At 34.2% G+C, this 25,200-nt stretch overlaps 1 protein-coding gene across 2 annotated transcripts in view; it reads left to right on the top strand.

Annotated features, from left to right (window-relative positions):
- The window catches only part of LOC117919391 (myosin-11-like), a 50,903-nt gene that overhangs the window by 20,557 nt on the left and 5,146 nt on the right, over window positions 1-25,200 (top strand). For both annotated transcript variants that reach the window (XM_034836574.1, XM_034836576.1), the window contains exons 3-25: window positions 2,424-2,567; window positions 2,694-2,839; window positions 2,926-3,082; window positions 7,100-7,158; window positions 7,756-7,915; window positions 8,023-8,172; window positions 8,269-8,405; window positions 8,491-8,637; window positions 8,785-8,886; window positions 8,991-9,048; window positions 9,133-9,234; window positions 10,243-10,280; window positions 10,461-10,587; window positions 10,690-10,860; window positions 11,013-11,144; window positions 11,231-11,340; window positions 11,485-11,545; window positions 13,356-13,533; window positions 14,726-14,931; window positions 15,024-15,143; window positions 16,362-16,460; window positions 17,724-17,945; window positions 21,493-21,632. In XM_034836574.1, the coding sequence (XP_034692465.1) occupies window positions 2,424-2,567; window positions 2,694-2,839; window positions 2,926-3,082; window positions 7,100-7,158; window positions 7,756-7,915; window positions 8,023-8,172; window positions 8,269-8,405; window positions 8,491-8,637; window positions 8,785-8,886; window positions 8,991-9,048; window positions 9,133-9,234; window positions 10,243-10,280; window positions 10,461-10,587; window positions 10,690-10,860; window positions 11,013-11,144; window positions 11,231-11,340; window positions 11,485-11,545; window positions 13,356-13,533; window positions 14,726-14,931; window positions 15,024-15,143; window positions 16,362-16,460; window positions 17,724-17,945; window positions 21,493-21,632 (2,966 nt within the window). The remainder of the gene's footprint in view (window positions 1-2,423; window positions 2,568-2,693; window positions 2,840-2,925; window positions 3,083-7,099; window positions 7,159-7,755; window positions 7,916-8,022; window positions 8,173-8,268; window positions 8,406-8,490; window positions 8,638-8,784; window positions 8,887-8,990; window positions 9,049-9,132; window positions 9,235-10,242; window positions 10,281-10,460; window positions 10,588-10,689; window positions 10,861-11,012; window positions 11,145-11,230; window positions 11,341-11,484; window positions 11,546-13,355; window positions 13,534-14,725; window positions 14,932-15,023; window positions 15,144-16,361; window positions 16,461-17,723; window positions 17,946-21,492; window positions 21,633-25,200) is intronic.

The following is a 25,200-nucleotide window of genomic DNA, read 5'->3' as shown; positions in this document are numbered from 1 at the left end:
TGGCACCTCGAGGTTTGGGCCCCCATGAAGATTTTGAAGGGCTCAACCATGGAAGGTTCCTTGGTTTCAATGTTATGATTCATCTTCTCATTATTGTCCCAATGTAGACCCATCTCTGAATTCCAATTTAGATTCAACTCCTATATAAGATAGTGAGTCAAATGTTAAGATGATATCCAACATTGTTGTACTCGAATCTCAATGCATTCAAGAAATCATGGATATTCAACATTCTCCTTTTAATATTGTTCAACAAGAATTCGTCATCCACTAGCCAATATCTCATTTATCATGTACATTTTCTCCTATTTAGAATTACTTGACTTATAGCAATGTATCTCAATCTTATTTTGCCTTCTTAAGCAAGATTTCTAAAATTAGTAACATATTCATAATGGAGAAAAATCATGAGAAAAGAACTTCAAGCACTTGATGAAAATACTACTTCAGATACTATCAAGTTAGGTAAACAAAAATAAAATTAACAGAATGTTGGTGGGTGTATAAAATCAAATATAATAGTAACAAACAATTAGTGGTATAAGGTGTATCTGATTGCGAAAACGAATACATTAAGTGTTCTCTTATCATTGGTAGGTAATCTTGATTTGCCACTACTTCAGATGGATTTTAAAGATGTTTTCTTGCATTTAGATTTGAAAGAAGTGTATACTAGGCTTCCACTAGGATATCCTCAAGAGTTTACAAAAGGTCCAATTGCAAGTTAATAAAGCTATTTATGGACTCATGCAATCACCCCAAGCCTGGTATACAAAGTTTAGCTCTGTTCTAATGAATAATGGTTTTCAAAGTGGTAAAACTTCTTTATCTTTATTAGTTAAAAAAGGTGCTTCTGGCATTATTATGGATTTGGTTAATGTTCATGATGCTAGCATTGCCAATGGAAGAAGTGATGATTAACAGACCCATAGCTCTCTCTCTATACAACATACACCAGCATTGATAGAGAAGGCTTTCCCCTTGCCTTCTAATCTGACAGTTCTCTTCAGTATTTATTTTTTTATAGGCAAAGAACCAAGAGGAAGTATTAACTTTGTACTCAACCTTTTCTTTCAAATAAGTTCACTAAAGCTAAAAGACCCTTGCCTCTTTAAATTAAGCAATGATAAAAAAGGTGGTTAGAAAAGAAGAACTACTATTCTTCTAACCGCAACAAGGATGAAGAGAAGCAACCTCTGCTATCTTTCAATTGTTTAAGTTTTGATTGGAGTGCTGATTCCAGGAAGCATCCCATCTAATGGAGTCCAAAACTGATTCTTGTGGTCCCTTAGATATGAGAAAGCTTGTAACATTTAGGGAAATATAGATATTAAGGATGTGGTCAGCATGGGATGAACCAGCAATCTACAAAATATTGGTTTGATGCTTTCCCTACTGAGTATTCCCATTGCTTATATTTCTCAAAATTCTACATTCTCAATTGGACAAATCGTCTTATTTTCTTGCCAATGTTTTATCATTTCTTCTTCAAAAAGCAATTTGTGTAAGGATTCCTATGGTCAGCCTCATTAAAGAATGGAAACAATAATATGTATTCCTTTGGTGTTCCTTTTTAGCTTCTTTCTCCCAAAAACTATTTCCTGTCAGAGTTCATATGTATACCTTTTTCCTCCACTTAATAAAAGCCTCATCCCATTTACTTCTGGTTGGCTACCTCAATCATTTCTTGTCATTGAGCTCTAGAGGCTTATCCTCCATTGCACAAAAGATGTATAAAAGCTACTGTTTGAAATGCATTACTTAGTTTTCTCACCCTTCATCGTTTTCTGCTTTAAAAAGGTGCTGCTTTTAATTAAAAATTTCACTACTTTGTTTCATCTCATATAATTAATATCAGTGCACTATCTTGCATAGGTTCATGGATGGGTCTGTGTCTAAGTGTTTGATCTTTTACAGAAGTTTTAAGATGAGTGGATTTGGCTAAGAGGGATCTGAATAATGGGTATATACACTTGGGTAGGACATAAAAAAGGAAAAATTAAAGAAAAATCAATTAAATATCAATAAAAAAACAAAGATATCTTTGATAAGAACTCTCCTTTTCTATTTTATCCTTATATTTTCTTTCTTATCCTAAATATTTTTATAAAAGTTCACTTCTAGTGCAATTTTTTTTTTTTTCAATATAGTTGTCTGTTATGCCAGTTTAAAATAAAAAACATAAATCCAAGAAAATCAAATAGCTAGATCCAAAGAAAAGTGGGAGTCTTCTATAAGGACCCCATACTCAGATCCATTACTTATTATGTCCACATGGGTATGCTCAGTGAAGTTGAAGGATCTGGGTATCATAGCCTCTGCAATAGGGGGGTTACATCCTTAAATCAAATCTAATGTTTGTCTTAATTTTGTAATGGGGCCTAATTTTCTAATTGGCATTTTCCTACTTTGATATTGGTCAGGTGGTTGCAAATTTATCAAAATTATATCCAAAAGAGATGGAGTTTCCTGCCCATGGAGTTGCTGACATGACTAAGCTTTCATATTTGCATGAGCCTGGAGTTCTGCAGAATTTGGCAATTAGATATGAACTCAGTCAAATCTATGTAAGATTGTTTCAGCTTCTGCTTTAAACCAGTTGATGTAACACCCAGCTGAGAGAAAAACATTAATTATTTCATCTATGATTAGTTCTATCATAACATATATCCTACCCTTTGACATCTTGGCAGACTTACACTGGAAATATTCTTATTGCCATCAATCCATTCCAAGGTCTTCCTCATTTATATGATACACACGCTATGGAAAAATACAAGGGAGCACCATTTGGAGAATTGAGCCCTCATGTTTTTGCCATTGCTGATGTTGCTTATAGGTCATCCAGCATTCTGTTTAGTTCTAAATTTTGCTTTCTTAAAGGATAAGGCAAATGGTTTAATAAATTTCTTGAAATTTGAACAGGGATATGGCCAATGAGGGGAAAGGCAACTCCATTCTGGTCAGTGGTGAAAGTGGGGCTGGTAAGACAGAAACCACTAAAATGCTTATGCGCTACCTTGCTTATTTGGGTGGCAATACTGTTACAGAAGGACGGTCTGTTGAACAAAAAGTTCTGGAAGTAAGTTTAGATAATTAAACTCTAACTTAATATTAACCAATCTTTTTTAATGTGAGGGCTTATGCTTAAGGCAAGACTCAATTAAAAGCCTCAAGGCTGAACTATAGTTGAAATGCCCCAAGACTTGTGGGCTGTGTATCCAATCCTAAGAAGCTGTGATACATGGATACTTTAATTTCAACCAAAATATCTGGGTCGACTAATTCTTCATGGGAATGGGTTTGGGATCCGTGCCTAACATGCTTGGGAACGGGTTTGGAATCCGTGTCTAACATGCTTGGATTGCATCAGATATGGATTTATCCTTTTATTTATTTATTTTTAATTTCTTTAATTTTTTTTTAATAGTGTCAATATAAGTTATTGGACTCTTATCTCTTCTTAATTTCTTTTTAAATCATAATAGATAATAACAATTATCTATCATCCTCATAAAAAATTATAGTAGATGATAACAAATAAAAATATATTAAATTCAAACTAATTTTATCAACTTAACTTGAGATAACAAGATTTTTTAAGTTAAATTAAGTCAATCTTAAAATAAATAAGTTAATTTGTATAAGAAAGTTTTCAACTTATACACTTATAAAAAAAGGGAAAGTTTTCAACTAATAAAGATCAAGTCAAAATCAATCATACATTTTCATAACAGTTCTTTACATTTAAATGTGCTCTTATTTAATTTCCTAATGCTTCTCTCAACGTCCTATTAAAATAAAAGATTCATCATAAATATGTTTCACATTTATAATTAAAGAAAATTTTCAATAATGTTTAACATTCAATTAAAACATATTCTAAACAGAGGCTAGAAAATAAATGGAATAGCACAATTGATTTATTGGAATGAACATCTAGTACATTTATAGCAAAAAACCTAACAACTAGATAGAATCTAGGCTAAATTAAATCCTTCGAAAATAGGAAACAACCAGAGAGAATCTAATCTAAACTAAATCCCTAGAAAATAAGAACCGGAAAATTCAAAGAGATGATGCTTCCTAATCACCTACTATTTTGAATTTAAAAAATAGAATATTAATAGAACTAAAACATAACAAACTCGATCCTAAACAATATTCTCTACACATATGATAATTAATGATGTATCCAAATACCTGCACCCATAATTGAGGTCCTTTTCATCTAGTGTCCTAAGATTTTGGGATGCAAAGGATTTGACACCTAGACACATACATGTGCCCGACACTCATACCCAAACCCATTTAACATAGTTAAGAAGTGTTGTTGGTTTCTAACATGACAAAAGTTTCTGATATAGTGACCTCCAAAAAATTAAGGTGTGAAAACTGTAGATTTTGGACATGGGCAGGAGCACAGGTCTAATTTTTGATAGGTTGTAAGGGTAAAAATACGGTTTTCCTTGTTATATAGCTCCTGCTCCAAGTTGTGAGGCAAATATGTGACACTTCTCTATTCCATAACTTCAAGTTGTAAGAAAAGATATGATTGTCCTCATTATATAGCTCCTGCTTCAAGTTGGTAGGTGGATATGTGACCCATGTCCCCATGTCTTAGTCATGGATGACATAGGTTCAAGGTGTGAGGTGAAAACATGAGCATGTCTTAGTCATTCTTTTTGTTTTGTTTGGTTGTTTTTCTTTTCACATTAGTTTTCTAAAACAAACACTATTTCTGTTTTCATTAAGGGCATGCCTATATCTATATGTGTGCGTGTGTATAACTATATATATATATATATATATATATATATATATATATATATATATCATATTGCCACAAAAGTTTCCAGGACACCAAGATTTAAAACTAAACAGCTTATACCTCTAGAAAATATGGGTGGTCCAAAAACCTACAAAAGCAGTGTTGAAACCATTTAAGGAAGGAAATGGAAAATATGCTGGAAATAAAGCTGTTGGCGACATCCTCTATGACTTGAAGCATTTTCTGTGATTCTTGACTGCTAGTGTTTTGTTTCCCTGCTAAACCATTGGTTGTTGAGCTTGTAGAATGAATCTGGCATAACCTAAGCTATTCTGAATCTATTCAGAATCCTCCCTGTATACCAGAGAGAAGGAACAATATATTAGAAGTTGATTGACAAAGTCAGAATCTGTCTATCAAATAACGTACCACTTAGAAATTGTTCCCTTCTTCAAAGGAGATGATTCTCTACAAGGATTTTTCATATAGTTTATATTGGACCTGTGGCATCGCATATCACTTGGGGAGGAGAAGCTCCTGACATCCATAAGGAGTGACTCCTTTGAGATGTGTGGACACATTTTAAAGCCATAAGGGCAGTGGACCTAAAGTGGACAAGATCCACATATGACAACAGGTCATGATACGTAGTATTAGAGTCAATCCTCAATCAGAATGTGCAGAGTCAAGAACCTCATGAGTCATGGGCCAATGGGGATGTTAGCCCTGAATAGGAGTATAGGAGGGTGAGTTGTGGCATCCCATTTTGCCTAAGGAGAAGAAATTCCTGGCATTCATAAGGAGTGATGACTCTGAAATATGTGGATATGTTTCAGACAATAACATGATAGTGGGTCATGACAAGACCTTAACATCATTTTAATGCACTATTTACTATAAAATATTCTCAAAGTTGTTCAAAACATTTGGGTCTTAAAGCCATTTTTTCTATTTCGTATTCAAGTATTGTAAAAGCAGACAATCTGATGTAGAAAGCTTTTGAAGTAGTTTGCCTACAATTTAAGAACCATTGGCTAACTTCATTTTTTAAGGTTTAAGGAGGGCAAGGTGGAACTAAGGCTAATAGATAGAATAAAGGGTAAGATTTTTGCTATGACGTAAGATTCTTATGGGCTGAATAAAAAGGAAAAGAGGGTGGTCATAGATCATGGGATTGGAATCAGAATCAGCAGCTGCACCTTCCATTTTGAAAGCTCCAATGACATAACCCGGTCCCATTAAAGGATGCATCTATTTTGTGGTTTTTGATAATCAAGGGTGAAGGAGAGGTATTTCTCTCTTTGTTGGAATTTTTGGATGGCAGGGGGGCTCTGAGGGTTTTAGTGTTAAGGCAGTGAGGCTAAACGTAGGGTGAGAGCTTGTGATCAAAGGGTAGGGTTTTAGGACTAAAATTAGGGTTTTTTTTGGGTGGGGGGGAGGGGCTGTGGCTGGATTTGTGTTTACAGTGTGCTCAACAGCAAAAGTAAAGAAAAAGGGTAGATAGATAAGCCTTCAGGCATCTCACCCGGTGGAGAAATTAATGGAGTTCCATTGTTGAAAGAGTATAAAATGCCAAAACCTACAGAGAATTGTTATTCATAGTGTTGTTAGTTGTCTACAATTTTTTGCTATATAGAGGTATGACCACCAAATTCCTTTACCCAAACAAATGGAAACTTTAAAAATGAGAAAATTTTGCAGAAGAAAGACTCATTGAACTCTAAATAAGATTAAAATTTGGGAAAAAAAACGAAATAAGAAGCTTATTCAAGTGTGACTTACAGAAACAAAAACTTCCTATAAGTTCTTCTATTCCTTTGCAAATTTTGGAAAATCTACTAAACAGGGAAAAGTTTTACAATAACTGAATAAAATCATTTTGATCCTAGAAACGAATAGAAATCAATAAATTATCAATATTAAATTGCCAAAGTACCCTTAAGTTATACAATATTCCGATTTCTCCAGATTCAAGAAGGAAAAACCAAGTAGGTTCAGCCATATGCTCCTGAAGTACTCCTCTATCATATAACTTTTTTGGTGGGACTTGGTAAATTTTGTGACCTTCGGGGTATTGGAAATTTTTGGATTGCCATCTTTATCTCATTTAACAAATATCGCTGCCAGGTTGTTATTTAGTTTTCCTAAATCTCTCTTCATCTTCTTAAAATCAATTAAATACCAGAAACAGGTTTTTGTGTCTTATGCCTCTCCTAAATGATAGTGTGATGAAATCTATACTATTGCATCACTTTTCAACATAGATTATTTGCATTCAGTTTCTAGGTTGGATCTATCTGAAGCTTTTGTTCTAATTGATATATGCAGTCAAATCCGGTTCTTGAAGCATTTGGCAATGCAAAAACTGTCAGAAATAACAATTCAAGGTGAGATGCTGTTCTCATCATGCTATAAGATAATTGGTTATGCTTATTCCTATTCCACTTCTAGTAAGCTATTGCACCTTTACATGTTGGATTTTTAAAGCTTTTGCCAGATAATGATTCATGCTTCCAGTTCCATGTAAGATAGCTACTAATATTTAATGGTTTTCTTGATCATCAAATTGGCATCTAATTTTATTTTGAGTTCCAAAGAAGATTTTCATGTAATGTGCCATTGCATTTATGTGTGGTCTGTTTGCATCTGTGAAGACACTGCTTTCTGCCTTCAATCTAATACAGCTGGTAATATTTATTGGGATTTCTAAATTGTTGCAATCTTCTTGTGCTTTTGAGTTCAATTGAAGATTTTCAGTGGGTGGACACAACTTTGACTACAGTATGATTTGGATGTTGTAGTCATTCTTCTAAGTTGCTAATAAGGTTGCATAAATGGATGTCATAGATATTTTTATTGATAGTTAAATTGATTTGACAAGATGAGCCAACTATTTTCTTTTTACATATATTAAATAGGTGCCATTTCTGAAATTCACTGCTGTTCTGCCCTTATTGATGTTTCTTATAAACATATTGGCGCAGCCGTTTTGGTAAATTTGTTGTGATTCAATTTGATAAGCATGGGCGAATATCAGGGGCAGCCATTAGAACTTATCTTCTTGAGAGATCTCGTGTTTGCCAAATTTCAGATCCTGAACGCAACTATCATTGTTTTTACCATCTTTGTGCAGCACCACCAGAGGTAGTTATCTTAACTTGATCATTTACTTTTGTACTGCATCCACTTGATTTGGAATGGATAAATTGTTAGCAACAATATTCTATTTAACAGTTGTCAAATTTTGTCAGGAAATCGAGAGATATAAGTTGGGAAATCCTAAATCATTTCACTACCTTAATCAATCAAATTGCCATGAACTTCTGGATGTAAATGATGCCCAGTATTATCTTGCTACTAGAAGAGCTATGGATATTGTTGGAATAAGTGAAAAGGAACAGGTATAGTCTTTGCTGTGGATGTAAATATGTTGACTGCAGATGCTCAATGTCTTTACAAAGTCAACTTTGAATAAGTTCTCTCTCTCTCTCTCTCAGGAGGCTATTTTCAGAGTTGTGGCTGCAATTCTTCATCTTGGTAATATTGATTTTGCTAAGGGGGAAGAAGTTGATTCATCAGTTTTGAAAGATGACAAAGCTAAATTCCATCTTCAAATGACTTCAGAACTTCTCATGTATGATTGGATGATATATTCATGGTTTACCATCTTCAATTTTCTTACGTTCTTTGCTATGTTAGTAACTATTTCCTTATTTCAGGTGTGATCCTCATGCATTGGAAGATGCACTATGTAAGCGAGTAATGGTCACCCCTGAAGAAGTTATCAAGAGAAGTCTTGATCCTCTTGGTGCTGCAGTTAGCAGGGATGGCTTAGCGAAGACAATATATTCTCGCTTGTTTGACTGGTAAGATTGTAACTTTTGTGTCAATGTTGTATTTCTTTGATTCATTATATATTCAAAATTTCAAATGGTTTTCTATTCTCCAGAATTAATACATTAAACTAATGTGCAGAAATGATGCTAAGGGTGCATGATTTTTTTTCTATGCAGGTTGGTGAATAAGATTAATTTCTCAATTGGGCAAGATCCTAATTCAAAATCTACGATTGGGGTCCTTGACATCTATGGTTTTGAAAGCTTCAAAACTAATAGGTAATGACTGATAAATTAGAGAGTAAGTTTTAATAATGATTTTAACTACTTATTAGGTTCATCAATTATTGTGATTTAATTTTTTAATATATCATGCTGCCCAGTTTTGAACAGTTCTGTATTAATTTCACAAATGAGAAGCTGCAACAACATTTTAACCAGGTGCCATGTTCAGTCATATTTAGCTATTTCAGCTTCAATTCAACTTTTGCAACTTCTAATTTTTGTTGTGATGATGTCATTCAGCATGTATTTAAGATGGAGCAAGAGGAGTACTCAAAAGAGGGAATTGACTGGAGCTACATAGAATTTATTGATAATCAAGATGTCTTGGATCTTATTGAAAAGGTTTATCCCCGTCTTCCTTTTTATTGATATGCTTAGTTTGGTTATTTTCTTTTTTGGTGGTCCTACTTTAAAGGATGGGAGCACATCTGCCCATATCAATGCCACAGGGGTTAGCACTGCTTACTAAATCAAAAGGCTATCAAACAGAACTTTATTTGACTCTAGCATTCTCCTGTAATTCCATGAGGAGATGACTTGGCTGCAAAGGCTGTCCTCTTTCTCATGGGAGGATGATTTAAGACATTATCAATGCGTTCTATTGTTCCTCTATGCAAAATTTCTATTTCTATATATAGCATATGAATAAATCATTATTTGCATATTTTTACATAACTGTAGAAGTTCAGTCCACACACCCAAGTCCCTGGCCCCCCCACATTTGTTCTTCTTGGACAAAGAGGCGATAACCATTGTAGAAAATAGGAAAATTTAGCCTTCAACTGTAACAGTAGTACCTTAAGTTTAGTTGAGTTTCAAGTTGAATGTATTTAAAATGAACCTTGAATCCTTTAACAGGTTTTTCCCTCAGTACTTTTGTTCCAGATCAGTACTAAACACCCTTTGAGACACTACATTTAAGATGCATATAATTTAGAAAAGTTTCCAATTTGCTTATTATTCTGCATTCACTAACTGAGTTTGCTTCTTTCATTCAAAAAATTCTTATCATTTAAATCTTTCATGGGACAATATTTTATTTCTGCTGGAAGACATCCTCCTTGTTTTCTAATGCCTCTTATACCATCCTTGTTGAGAGATTGCATATTCCTTGAAAGAAATATTGCCCAGAGGACTATATGGTCACTGACTTGGCCTCCTAAGACTTGGTCATCATTTTTCAAACTGTGATAATTCTTATAATATCCAATTGCCTCATAATTCATGTATCCTGGTTTTCTTTTATCATACAGTGATTACCAATTTGTCCGTTAAGCTATTAACCTTTTACTACATGGACTCCTGATTTATCTTCCATGCACGGATCTTTAATTCATACCAATTTTGCAGAAACCTGGAGGAATCATTGCCCTGCTTGATGAAGCTTGGTATGATAGAATTTCTTTGCCTTTACTGTAGTAATTTTTTCCTTCTTGGAAGGATCGTCTTCTTGGTTCAGTAGTATTGTCCTAGAGAATATCAAGTAAACAGCCAGATTTATGCTTCTTGGTTTAAAGGTGAACTGACTTTTTTTGCCTGCTCATTATACGAACTTCCTGTGTTTCCAGTATGTTTCCAAAGTCAACCCATGAGACATTTTCGAATAAGCTTTATCAGACATTCAAAGTTCACAAACGCTTTATCAAGCCAAAGTTGGCTCGCACAGATTTCACCATCGCTCATTATGCAGGAGAAGTGAGTCAATTCATGCTTCTTACTTTGGGATTAGTTCATGTGATGTGGGTGGTTGTTTCACTCAACACCTAATCATCTTCATTTTGCACATTTTTATTTCAGGTTCAATACCAGTCTGATCAATTTCTAGACAAAAACAAAGACTATGTTGTTCCTGAGCATCAGGACTTGTTAAGTGCCTCCAAATGTGGTTTTGTTGCAGGCCTTTTCCCTCTACTTTCTGAGGAGACAATGAAATCTTCGAAGTTTTCCTCTATTGGTTCTCATTTTAAGGTACCTGTTATTTTGGTAATTGTTGAGATTTTTATTGGAGTCTACCTCAGTAAATTAGTTGTTGGAAAAATTTGTGATCTAGTCATGCTATCAATTCATGCCATTGCTACTGCAACATGGTGAGATCTGATGTTTTGGTCTAACTGGTGCAGCTACAACTACAACATTTAATGGACACACTTAATTCCACACAACCTCATTACATTAGATGTGTGAAGCCCAACACTCTTTTAAAGCCTGCCATATTTGAGAATGCCAATGTCATGCAACAACTACGTTCTGGTGTGAGTATGATTTGTAGTTGTTTGTTGTAGTGTTATCCATTATCATTAGTATGATTGTGTTTTTAATGCTTGATCTTGTCATATAGGGCGTTCTAGAGGCAATTAGAATCAGTTGTGCTGGATATCCTACTCACAGGACATTTTCTGAATTTGTAAATCGGTTTCGTATTCTTTCTCCAGAGGTTTTGACAGAGAAGTTAGTATTAGTTTATGTTCTAAACTGAATACTGATTTTGGTCTTTTGTTCAACAGTTTGGTGCTTCGTAAAATTACAGTTTCTGCAGTTTTTTATTTTTTATGGTTATTTTCATATTTATGAAGTTATTGCATTTCTGGGCAGTCATGAAGAGAAGTTTGTATGTCAAAAGATTCTGGAAAAGTTGGGGTTTACCGGGTTTCAGGTAATACTGGGATTGCCCATACTTGTTATGACTAATCGTTTTTTGTTAACCCTTAAGTTAATACCTTAGTAGTGTCAGAAAACTCATTTGCTCCAGATACTTAAACATTGATCCCAATCAGAAATTGGTGGTACGCCCATATGTTTAACTTCAAGTGAACTCCTAATCCATTATTGATGTATGCTTGAAATAAGTTATAACTATAAAAGCTAACACACAGAAGGAAACAATAAAAAACACTGCTTTAATTTAATTCTGAATTTTAATTTTTCTTAAAAAAATGTTAACAGATGATTACAATCAGTCTTTATAGCTGACCACCCTTTATTCTAGGAAAACTAACTAGCTAAAAAATAGGAGAATAAATCCTATCCGAACCATAATAAATTGCATCTGAACCATTCGGCTTATAACAAGTAAATACCCTAACAAACTGATTTTCCTAATAGATTTTCTTACAAACTATATGCTCTTATTTAAATTTATTTGACATCAGCACATATATTTAACTTCAAGTGAACTCCTAAACTATTATTGATGTATGCTTGAAATAGTTATAGCTCTATGTGTGTATTTATTTGTCATGAATGTGTGTGTGTGCATGTATATATATATATATATATATATATATATATATATATATATATTTAACACAAGGAAGGTGAAAGGCCCAGACAACAAACAGCACATCTTTGCATGCCTCCCTCTACACAATCCAGCCTCTTCGCAAACAAAGAAAGCCCAACCTTCTTTGGAGGATTCCTATCAATGACAACCTTCCCTATATTGAAATCTAATATTTGCCATGAGTCATGACATCTGCTCAAATATTAGCTTCTCAACACGCATGGTAAAAGCCAATCTTTACATAGAAAAATTTTACGGAGATTTATCAAATCAAAATGCTGATGAGGGCCCTGTACATCTCCCCTATATCAAGTTTAAATGGGAATCAGACACTAGCTCAATCATTCCGAAGCCTTGCTCCAAAGCCAGTGTCAAACGTAAACGGTAGCCCAAAATTCTGCAATTACATTAAAAAACATGCCCAAATTTATTGAAAAAACCCATAATCCAAATCCCTTCCTCATTTCTAAACACTTCATCAGCTCCAGCCTCCACAGGATTAGCTTTGGAGCAACCATCAATATTAATCTTCACAAATCCCTCTAAGTCTGATCCAATTTGATTAGCAAATCTCCTCTCCTTACACACCACCTTATGCATCTCCTAGGCCTGATTTTTAATCCTTCCAACAGGATCATGAGAAAAATTCAATGAAATAAGAAAGAGATTACTTCTCCAAACCCAAACATGCCAGCAACACACTGAAAACAACATTCCATTCAATAGCCACTCCCAAATTTCTCATCCTCTCTCTCAAATTGCAATTCACCCAGTCCGCCATAGAACAGGAGAGGCAAAGATTGATTTTATTAGGAAAAATTAAAACTGATTGTACCTGTTTTATCCTAGACCAATCTCTTACAATGTGCTAGGCAGATTCCACAGCAGTTCCACAGCTGCTGCAATGTGCTACAGTGATCACCCCCTCCCAACTCTTCCATCATTTGATAAAATCTTTTGTTTCACCAGGAGCCATACAAACATTTTCTCTTGGACATAATTTTCAGTTTCCAAAGCATTCTCTGCTCCACCATCTGATTCTGCAACACAACAGGTCTATCCATATTAACAGAAAGCCTATAAGCAGATTTCAAGGAAAAATACCAGAATGTTTATATATTTGATCAATTTCGCATGTGCAAATGAATTTATCTACATAATGGAGTTATAAATGGCTTTGCAGATTGGAAATACAAAAGTTTTCCTGAGAGCTGGTCAGATGGCTGAGTTAGATGCACGAAGAGCAGAAGTACAGGGAAATGCAATTAAGATTATTCAAAGGCGGACTAGAACTCATATTGCTCGTAAACAGTATGTTGCTTTGCGGGTGGCGACTATTCATGCACAATCTCTATGGAGAGGTGAATCCATTAGAAAATGTTTGAAACATGAAACTTGTCCTTGCTAGTTATGCCTGTTTATGGAAGTACCTTGGCATTTTTTCTGCAATTTTTCAGCTGATGCATGGCCTAAAATCTCAATAAAATTGCAGAGATTTCACTAATGGTCTCTAATATCAAGCTACACCTAGAAAAGTCACACCTTTCATTTTTTTTACATTTCTCGATCAAAATATTGAAAAATATTTAGAAAATAGAGATATCGAAGGGTTTTTGGCTTGTAGAAACCATTTTTTAACAATATCAAGGAGATATTAATGACATCTTAGTTGACAGCTTGATTGCAAACAACTACACTTAGGGCTAGATTGCAATGAAATGTGTTTGTTGTTTTCTCACTGCTCTGATCATTTCAATCACTCATATTCTTCACTTCATAGTCAAATGACTCAAATTACATGTAGGAAATTTCCTATGCATCTTCCACGCTCACTCATTTTTCAAGATTCTAATCTTTTAATCTTCTCTGATTTCATTGTTGATGTTAATTAATCTGTAATAAATTAGTAAATAATTTGATGTGATTACTTGATATAATTGCTTTTCATGAATTGCCTTTGAGGCCTAGCTCAAGTGGTAAGGGGATTGTGGGAGATGCCAGGTAAGAAAAAGTACATAAAAAGTAACATCAATATGAAATGAATTATTATTGGATATATTTTAATTTAAATACATGAATTTAAGTTTAAGTATTTTAATATAGTAGGCTTAATTTAATTAGTTTTGTAAGATATTTTTGTGGTACTGTATTATTTTTGCTTATATATATGTTCATCAGTGTATGCTTTTTTAACCATGTGTACATTTTATTTTTAGTCATTTGATTTTGGATGATGCTTTGCTGTTTAAATTGACCCTTCTGAAAGTTTTATTGAACATTTCTATGTTTTAGTACTATTTTATGTTACTCTTTTTCAAACTAAACTAGAAGTCAGGAAATTGTCTATTTCTCAGTCGGTGTCTCCCCCTTTTCTGTACCCTTGATGTTGAGATTAGGACCTTGCTTACTTGAAAGATTTGATGACAGCTTTATATTGTTAGCTCATGTATGTAGTTTTGTTATCCTGGCACTCTTCAAGCTGCAATCAGCTTCTTATAGTTTACTTCTTATAATAATGTACAATTTCATGTTTTCATTGTTTATGACTTGTAGAAAAAGTTGCTTGCAAGTTATATGCACACATGAGGCAGGAGGGGGCTGCAATTAAAATTCAGAAGAATCTTCGTAGACACCTGGCCAGAAAGGTCTACACCAAACTCATGTCTTGTGCACTTGTCTTGCAGACAGGTTTACGAGCAATGGCTGCTCATGATGAATTCAGATATAGAAAGGAAACCAAGGCAGCAATTATCATTCAGGTTGTTATCTAGCCGTTTTTTTGCTTGAAGGATGTTGGCCTTTGTCTATTATATTCTGAAAGAACAAGCTTACTTGAAAATAATACTTGCAGGCCCGTTGGTGCTGTCATAGAGATTTTTCATACTATAAGAAACTCAAAAGAGCATCAATCATATCACAATGTGGATGGAGGGGGAGAATTGCCAGGAAAGAGCTGAGGCAACTAAGCATTGTGGGTATCGGTATTCTTTTGCTATCAAATTGAAGTAACTAGCTAATTTGATATTATCGATCTTTTGAAGAACCAGTTCAACAAATCACTAATTCCAGCCACTTGGGTTCACCCACCACTTTCCTCAAGTTTAAGTTGAACTTGTCTATTCCTAATACTTGTTCAAATTCTTGGTGAATCTTAGATTGCAGAAATTCTAGAGAGTGCTTATCTAAGCTGCAAGATTTTATCATTTAATTACTAAGTTGAAGGAAGGTGAGGATTGGAAAGCATTCTAGCACAATATTGATGACAAGAACTGCCATGATTAAACATGGTATATTGTGTGAAAAACTTCCCTAACTTGAATCTGCCATGTATTTTGAAGAGGACTAAACTCTACATGAATCTGTGTCCTGACCCATTTATTAAGTGCCTAGCCAAGAAACTAGAAATAAACCACAAATCCAGTAATTTCAAAAATATTAAAAATGATAGAACTTTGGTAGGTGGTTATTTTATTTTTAAAATTTTTATTGCAGTGGTTCTAGTTTGGTAGGTCAGAGGTCCAGTCTTTATTATTTCACAGGTTAATTGGCAAAAGTCCATGAGTCCTTCTCCTTCTCTCTCTGGGTATAGGTGTAGATCTCTTTTTCTCTCTCTCTCTGGATATAGGTGTCAATATTGCTACTTGAAAGGAGTTCTTATAAAACATCAAACCATTACCATCACTTCTATTGACGTATGATTGAATTACCTTCTCTTTCACACATTAGCCATCTCTCCTATTGACTACAATAACCATCTCTCTCTCTAGTTATAGTAGTTAATTTTTTTTACTTGAGGAGTTGTTACAAAACATCAAAATCCTTAACCATTTCTCCTGTTGACACTGCTAGATCGAGTTACCGTCTCTTTCACACATTTATCTTTACTGTTAAGTGTATTTTATTGTATTTAGGGCTCAGGTTTGGTGAAAACATTTGAACTGGCCCCTAAATACTTTGCTTTAGTAATATAGATATACAAATCCATATGCATTGTGTCCAGTAAGCAATTTGAAATGATGTACTAAATCAACTTTTCCAATTTTAATTTTGACAAGTCATGCATTATTTGTACCAGAAGAAATGAAAATATCGTGATAATATACAGTTCCTGCTGAACCTCTGTAGCTTGTTATACTCTCATTTCCATTTGCTAATTACATGTTCTAATCTGCATTTGCAATTTCTTCAGGCTGCTAAAGAAACAGGTGCACTCCAGGAAGCCAAAGCTAAGCTTGAAAAACAAGTGGAGGAGCTCACAAGAAGTTTGCAGTTGGAAAGACGTTTGAGGGTAATATATCATAATTCTAACTAAATATGAGGAATGTTGTTTCTTCTCATCCTGCAGTTTTAGGAAATATTCACTTCTCATTTCCAATTTTACCATTCTGTTTTGCCATTATAACTTAACCATTTCTAATTAGCTTATACCCTTAATCATCTCATTTCAATTTTACACTTCCTTTTTTTGAGTAGTTTGATCTAGTTTCTAAGTCATTTCCCTACCCCCACCCAAAGTCTAACCTGAAAGTAAAATGTAGACAAACATAGGTATGAAATGGACCTACAGAATATGGAAGAAAAAAACAGTCGGAGAAGATTGATATCATGTGCATGATGCCATAGCCTATTTATTGAATTAGTTCTACTCAAGAAAGTTATTCTAACCAATTGCATCTTGCCACATTGGCATCAAAAGAGAAGCACTAACCAAAAAATTTGAAGGAAATCATCTCGGACATGTCCATTAGGTTCAACATTCAGCCGGAAATAGAAAAATGAAAAGAACACAATCAGTTTATTTTTGGATTATTGGGTCCAACAAAATAAAACAAATTTAAGCAGGTTGAGTATAGATCTAAAATGTCAATGATTTGTTTCATCATGTTCCTATCATCTATGGTTGTAATCAATAAGTCTAAGGGCTTTACTGCAGGCTTTCTATCTTACCTTGCTTACTGGCCATTTAGTTGCAAGAAATAACTGAAAAATTTATAAAATAGTAAATATTAAACACTGTTAAGAGGGCTCAACAACTAACAGAGAAAAAGTAAGTTAAAATTTATAATTAAAGTTCAAAATAAGACCAAAGATTTTAAATTTTTGTTAGTATTGTATGAGATCTCTATTTTAGCGTTTTCTAAATTTATTTATTTGGGTGCTGTTTAGATACTTTTTGTTCTTACTGTGTTTAAAAATAGAAAACATAATTTTCAATTATGTTTTTGATTTTTATAATTATTAAACATGTTTTGTAACTCTAATTTTGTGTATTTTTTAAATGTTTGGTAATTATATAGCAAGGAAAAAAATGTTTTTGATGATTTTTTTATGAGAGTGCATGCACGTGTACATGAATCTTGTGTAGATAAGAATACAAGGACTAATAAAATGAAGTACACTACAAAATGTAATGTGGTTGTCTAATACATTATATTTACAATAGCTTGATGGTGATACTGATAGTGGTGTTGAGTTTGAAGAAGATATCATTAATAAACCTAAGCTGCTTGATATGTTTAGCTTCTAAAGAAGTTTAAAATCATGTGTACAGGCTGAACTGGAAGAAGCAAATGAACAGGAAATAACAAAGTTGCAACAATCCTTACGAGCTATGCGGAATGAAGTTGATCTAACAAATGCATTGCTTGTCAAGGAATGTGAGGCTGCTGAGAGGTCATTTGAAGAAGCACCTCCTATTATCAAAGAAACCCTCTCTCTTGTTGAAGATACTGACAAGATTAATAATCTATCTGCAGAGGTGGAAAAATTGAAGGTAATGCTGATGGGAGTACCTCTGTTTACATTTTTCATGTCTATTTGCTTACAAAGTTGTTGGATAACTTGTGCTTACAGTTTTGTTCAGTAGAATTGAGTCCACTACCTTGTATTATATGGCTATTCAAATGTGGCATAGTATTGCATTTTAAGTATCTTCATCATAGTTTCTTCACAAATTTACATTTTAAGTATCCATCGGATATAATATTACAACCTTTTAGAGGAAAAGAAGAAGAAGAAAAGAAAAGCAATAGAACTCTCACTGCATAAAAGGATGTGAAATTGAATATGCATCTGTCTTTCAAATAAGGAGTCTGAACAATTTTATAGGTATCTATACACAATAGAAAAAAGGAAAAAGGAATTAAATTTCTAAAATATCTACCCTAAAATCAAGAAATCAAAACAAATCAAGGAATCAAAATTACATGGAAAATACGGAAAAAAAAAAGTAATTTCCTAAATTTGAAAATCTGTTTACTATCAGCCTTTGACTTCCCTATTAATCCAATCGAAACTTGTTCCATTGCAAATAGTAGGAAAAGCATTATCAACAACAAAGGCCATACATAGAGGGATTCTTAACTGATTAGTCAACACTCCCTCTTAAGCTAGTGAATAGATCATCCATTTCCCATCTTACTCATGATAATATGGAATGTTTGACTTGGAAGTCCTTTTGTCAAGATATCTATTAATTGTCCTTCCATTAAAACATAGGGAGTGCAAATCAGACCATTATACAACTTCTCTTTGATAAAGTATATGTCAACTTTCACATGCTTTGTACGATCATGTCTGACAAGATTGTATGCAATATTAATAGCTGAGTTGTTGTCACAATACAACTTTATTGTGCCTTCCCATTTTACTTTAAAATCATCAAGATCAGTCTTCAACTAAAGAAGCTCACATATTCCCTATGACATGACCCTTGAACTTTGTCTCTACACTCAATTTAACCATAACTCCTTGCTTCTTAATTCTCCAAGTAACTGAGTTGACCTTTGATTTACAATACAATATCCTAATGCTGACCTTCAATCTACATTTGACCCCACCTAGTCTGTATTAGTATACATTTCCAAAATCAACTCCATACTCCTTTTAAATAGAATTCCCTTTCTAGGAATGAATTTCAAATATAGAAGAATTTTGTAGACTACTTCAAGATGACTTTCTTTGGTTAAATGCATAAATTGACTTGTGACACTCACAACATTAGCTATATCTGGTCTATATTGGATAAGTAAATCAGCTTTTCAACTAGCTTTTGATACATACTTTGGTCTACAAATGCCTCCTTAACATCACCAAGTTTGTGATTATGTTAAATAGCGGTGTCAACCGGCTTACATCCTAGCATCTTGGTTTCCCTTAATAGATCAAGAGCATAGTTCTGTTGTGATATAAAAATACTGCTCTTTGAATGAGTCATTTTGATGCCTAAGAAATACTTTAATCTCCTAAGATCTTTTATTTCAAACTCCATAGCTTGCACACATGGTTGTTATTGAAATTCTCATTAAATCCCAATGGAGCTTCCATATAGACTTCCTCCTCCAAATCACCATGTAAAAATACATTCTTGACATCAAATTGCTGCAAGGACTTATTGGCATCTAGATTTATGCACAATGGAAGCAATACTAATTTTTAAAATTTGATTCTTTAGAGTTAAAATATTGACCTTAGGTCTGGATGTTCCCAAACTTCAAATTCCAAGTATTGAAGGCGATCTTGAAGACCAAAGATTTTCCACCCAATCACTCTTGTCTTTTCTTTGGCACTAGAGTAGAGTGACTACTCTTATTGAGGGTTGGTGATTAGTGTTTCTATTGTATTACTCTCTACGGAAGATGAAAGAATAAAAGATCAAGTCTATTAGCCCAAAACCCTAAGAAAGTTCATATAGAACACTTGTGGGCTTTAGTGACTATTGACTAGGCCCATCATTGGTTGGTCACTTACTCTAGCCCACGGGTCTTATTTAATTAATTAACCCTAATGGGTTTCAATTAATTAAACACCCAAGTAGAGACCAAAAACATTTAATCGTAAGCACTTGTGCAAACTTGTGCTTATGCAAAAGCACTTAAGTGCTTAGGCTTTTTCAACCTTATGCACTCTTATGATTAAATAAAATTGCTTAAAAATATGTACCAACAAAAATTGTGAGCTCAAATGAGTACCATTAAGTTACTTATCAAAAAAAAAAGGGCACCATTAAGACCTATGGGATTTTCACTATGAAGGTTGCAGTTTTCTCTGCTCCAAGTAACACACCATTTCCATACTCCATATTAAGGTTTCTCAAAGCTCATCTTGCAAACACAAACCACTCAATCACATTGAGATTGGTATGATAGCTCAATGAGGCTTGTTTGTTGACTATTGAACAAAATAAATTTGGAAAAGTGAGTCTTCAGACTTTGTCATGCTACAAATTCCAAGTTCTCACCTTGCTTAGCTGAGGAATGCATGTTCCACTTGATTTCATCAAAGTCTATTATCGTGTCTTCCTACCACCATATGTTGAAAAGGTTAACATCATTCTATTGCCTACTGTTGAACTACCAATTTTTCCTAAAGTTTAAGCTTGTAGGATTTGGGCTTACAATGTATATCATGCATTCTAACACCCTCCCTCACTTGCAACCCCATACCTGCACATGGAGACACACACAAGCCCATAGGCAAACAACCTTAATCAACCTCTTTTGGGCTTACTAAATAAATTATAAATGTAAATATACAGTAGTGAGGTTCGAACACATGACCTCCCACCAAACGAAGCTTTGATACTGTGTTGAACTACTAATGTATATCATGCACTCTAACATCTACTTTTCTTATGATCATTCTTTCCAAGATTTGAAGTGTTTCCTCTATCTTCCTTTACATCTTGGTCCTCATAATGGTTAAGTGCCCATAAAAAAAGTAGCTCCATGTTTTATCTACAGATATATAAGGTGGCTTGAATTGGTGGATGGGTTTCAAGTTGTGATGATAATCATAAATGATAATGATTGCTATACCCTCAAGTTGACTTTGATCCATTCATTAAACAAGTTGAGAATTCTCAGCCTAAACCAAACCCACTCACACTATACTCAACCCTAAGCCAACTGTATGACTTACTAAATTTCCCCTTATCTCTATCTCTCTGCTTTTTAACTTTCCCAAATTACAAGGAACTAGACTTATTTTTTAATTAAAAGGAATTTTATGATTCACTGGAGTTCCATATAATCAAAATACTATTTTGATAGTTTGATGATGATCAACTGCTGCAATGTAATTTCAAAACTAGGATTGCTCATCATGCATTCTTTTATAAAAATGGCTATTGGCTTAGCATATCATGTGCAGTTTTTGGTGACGCATGAGCTCCATTTTTAACTTGTTACTTCAGTTTGCATGACTTATTTAATAAATATTCTTTTTATTTGTTAATTAATTTCCTTGTTTGGTTACTGTTTGACTTGGTTCTGTAGTGTCCATGTTTCTTTTTCTTTTAACAAGAAATCTGTATATCACAGGCTTTGCTGCAATCAGAAAAACAAAGAGCTGATGACTTTGAAAGGAAATTGGAAGAAGCCGAGGAATCCAGTGAAGCAAGACGCAAGAGGTTAGAAGAAACTGAGAGAAGAGTTCAGCAACTCCAGGAATCTTTGAACAGGTAGCATTAATATATAACCTGTTAAGACATTATTTCCTTTGATGTCCCAGTTGGATTTCATACATGTTAGATATGCTAGGTAGAACAGGAATTCTAACAAAATGGGCATTGACTATAAAACACACATTGAGCTTAACCCTAAATATCGATATTAGAACATTATTTTGCTCCGATTCCTACAGTGAGGTTTAGACTTCGTCTTTAGTTGATTCTCTTATTATAGGCAAACAAAAAGTCCATTCAAAGGTGCCTAACAAAAAAAATGGGCGCCCCATGTATATAGGGTTTACAAGTGGCACCAAAGAACAGAGAAAACACACACATCACCAACAAGCAACAAAACTATATCCTGTTATCGACAATTTAGACTATCTATGAAACCAGGAGTGCACATTAACTGATCCTAGTGGGACCTGATGCCAATCCCAAAGGGACTTCTCCTCCAGCTTTTGATGAATGCTCATCTTCATTGAAAGTTCATGGCTGTGCTTCTCCAAAATAACAAAGATAAGGAAAGGAGAGCCATTCACTAAATCTTCTTCCTTTGTTTGTCCAAGCTCCGAATCTTCTAGCCCAACAGAAGCTCCTTGGTTCTGGAAAAACCCATTGCATCCAGCAGTATTCAACTTCTTTAGCTGGTGTGCAAAAGGAAAAAAAAAAACTCCTTTTGGTTGAACATATATAAGTTTTGTATTTCAGTTTGACATCAACTTCGGTCATGGTTCTAATTTAAACCACCTTTGAAATATTTCTAGAACTAAGTAGACCATAACAAAAAATATGCCTGAATTTGTCAGCAAGAATGGCATGAGTCTTTTTTTTTTTTTTTTGAGATATCAAATCTTCATACCTTAAAAGCCAATAATTTTCCCATCATATATGACCTTGTATCATCACAATGGAAGTGATAGCCTTGGTCTGAGAAACTAAGGTAATTTTTTTTTATAGGAAACGACAAAGGAATATATTAAAAGAAAAAAGAAATACAAGAGAAGGATGAGAAATCCTTCCACCAAAGAAAACTAAACAACAAGAATACGAAAACAAGAAAATACAAAGTAAAAAAGAACAAACTCTCTAGACTAGACAAACCCAAAGGAATTACACGCCACTAGCCAATCAAGTTGTAACATAATAAGGGGAGTTCCCTTAAAAACCTGGGAACAAAAAGCCCAAAGAGAAGCAGGGAAATGAATAGAATCCCAAAGATTCTCTGAATTCCTTGCTTTATCCTCAAAAATCCTCGCATTTCTTTCCCTCCACACAACCCAAATTACAGCTATACAAGCATCTTGCCACAAAACTATCCCTCTCTTCGATAAACCAAAGCCATTGTAATTGATGGACAGCATGTCAGAAATGCTCCTTGGGGGAACCCAATCCATCTTGGCTAACTGAAATAATTTGTGCCATAACCCCATCGTCAAATAACAATGTAGGAAAAGATGATCAGCTGATTCTCCATGCCTCATGCACAACTTACAAATATCAGGACTAAGAGCTTTGTAGGGTCTTCTCAGTTGTACCTTGTCATTAGTATTTACCTTCTTGTGTGCCACCAACCAGACAAAGGACTTAACTTTGAAAGGGACTTGAGATTTCCAAACACACTTAGTAGGGAAAACTGGAGGAGAACCAGAACATTGGGATAAGGCAAGAAAGAAAGATTTGACTGTAAAAAGCCTTGAAGAAGATAAAGACCAGGATCTCGCATCTGGAACCGAAAATGACACATGTAGACAATCAAGTGACCGCATGAGACCTTCTAAATCTTTTATCTCAGGATCAGATAGGTTGCGTCGAAAGTTAAAGTTCCATGAAAAGGGATGAGTATGTCAAAATATTATGTGAATGGCCAACTACCTTGGCCTTGAGTTTTGTATATCATATATAGACTTTATAAGGATGCTATACATGGAAAGCAAATAAAAGCAAATAAATTCCCGCATGATTCTAGCCCTATACATGTAAACTATAATCTGTCAAATAATGTATACTAACTGGACAGAATAATAAATGGAGAAATAAGGAAACAATTGTGGGATAAAATAAGGAAAGAAGTGTGGACAGCAAAGCTGTCCTTTGACAGAGTAGATTCGAGAATTGAAGAAATAGGACTATTTTTATCCGTGACTACTCTAAATAGTCTTGGATATTGAGAACCCAAAGGTTGATCCCCCCACCACAAGTCTTCCCAGAACCGAATTCTTTCCCCATCTCCTACTACAAATCGAGTAAACTTGGAAAACTCCTGAAAGACTTGAGCAATAGCCTTCCAAGGACAACGATGTGACTATCTGACTATAGTGTTGGCATCCCATCCATTGGAGTGTGATCTGTAAATGCTTAGAATAACCTTATGCCATAGAGAAACTAAGGTAATTGCCAATGAGGTTAATCATACTGCTTGTTTTTTGTGCTACATTTTTTTTTTTTTTAAATCAGAAACAAACATATTTATGTCATTGGATGGAAAATATGTAGAAGGAGGAGCAGTCCTTCCAAGATTTACAACTGCTTATCAGAAATTAGAAACATATAGTGCTCTATGAAAGTAGAACTATCTGTACAGACTATAGGCAGAGAAAGCAATGAGGACACATTATAAAAGCTCTATGCACTCATGGAGGAAAAAAGTCTCCAACAAAAGAACTAAATCCTTTGTTCCTTGCTTGCTAACTGACCTTCAACTTCGTTAGCTGAACAAGAACCAAAGAAAAGGGGCATCTCACCTCACTAGCAACATCTACAATTTTGTGGAGTCAACTATCAAACTTCCATGAACCTGTTTTCTTATTAGAAACTCAAGAGATAACAAGAGAAAAATCTTCCTCTACAATTAAGTTGGATAGATACAAAGCTTTAGCCTGCATCAAATTCTCCAATAACACTAATATCTCTGCCTTGATAGCTAATCCCACTCCGAAATACTTTCAGCTTATAGTGTCTTCAAGGCACTATTACATGGGTTGTAATGGATCATGCCGGATTGCATCAGTGTCACGTCAAGGTAAGAGTATTCCAAAAGGTCCTTAACTTGAACATAACTCCTTTAATAATAAGTTAGAATCCTTTCACTAAGACACAATTAGATTCGGATAGGTAAACAACACTGTAGTGTAACTCATTCAACAAATAGGTTTGGTTAGGGTCTAGTCTTGTTCAAATTGAAAAGCATAGCCTGTTAAATTATGTCTTTCACTAAGACACAATTCAATTCAGATAGGAACCAACACCATAATGTAACTCATTAACAAATAGGTTTGGTTAGGGTCTAGTCTTGTTCAAATTGAAAAGCATAGCCTGTTAAATTATGTCTTTCACTAAGACACAATTCAATTCAGATAGGAACCAACACCATAATGTAACTCATTAACAAATAGGTTTGGTTAGGGTCTATTCTCGTTCAAATTGAAAAGCATAACCTGTTAAATTATGTGTCAACTTGACACAATTATGCCTTGTGGGACACAATTATGACTGTTTTAACCTGTTTAAAACTAAATCTAGGGAAATTGTAGTTTAACTTGCTTTATTAAATTGAAAATGTAATAGAATCATATGTAGA

The sequence above is a fragment of the Vitis riparia genome, chromosome 7 (genome assembly GCF_004353265.1).
Source record: "Vitis riparia cultivar Riparia Gloire de Montpellier isolate 1030 chromosome 7, EGFV_Vit.rip_1.0, whole genome shotgun sequence".
Lineage (NCBI taxonomy): Eukaryota > Viridiplantae > Streptophyta > Magnoliopsida > Vitales > Vitaceae > Vitis > Vitis riparia.
This window is presented reverse-complemented; position numbering and strand designations above follow the sequence as displayed.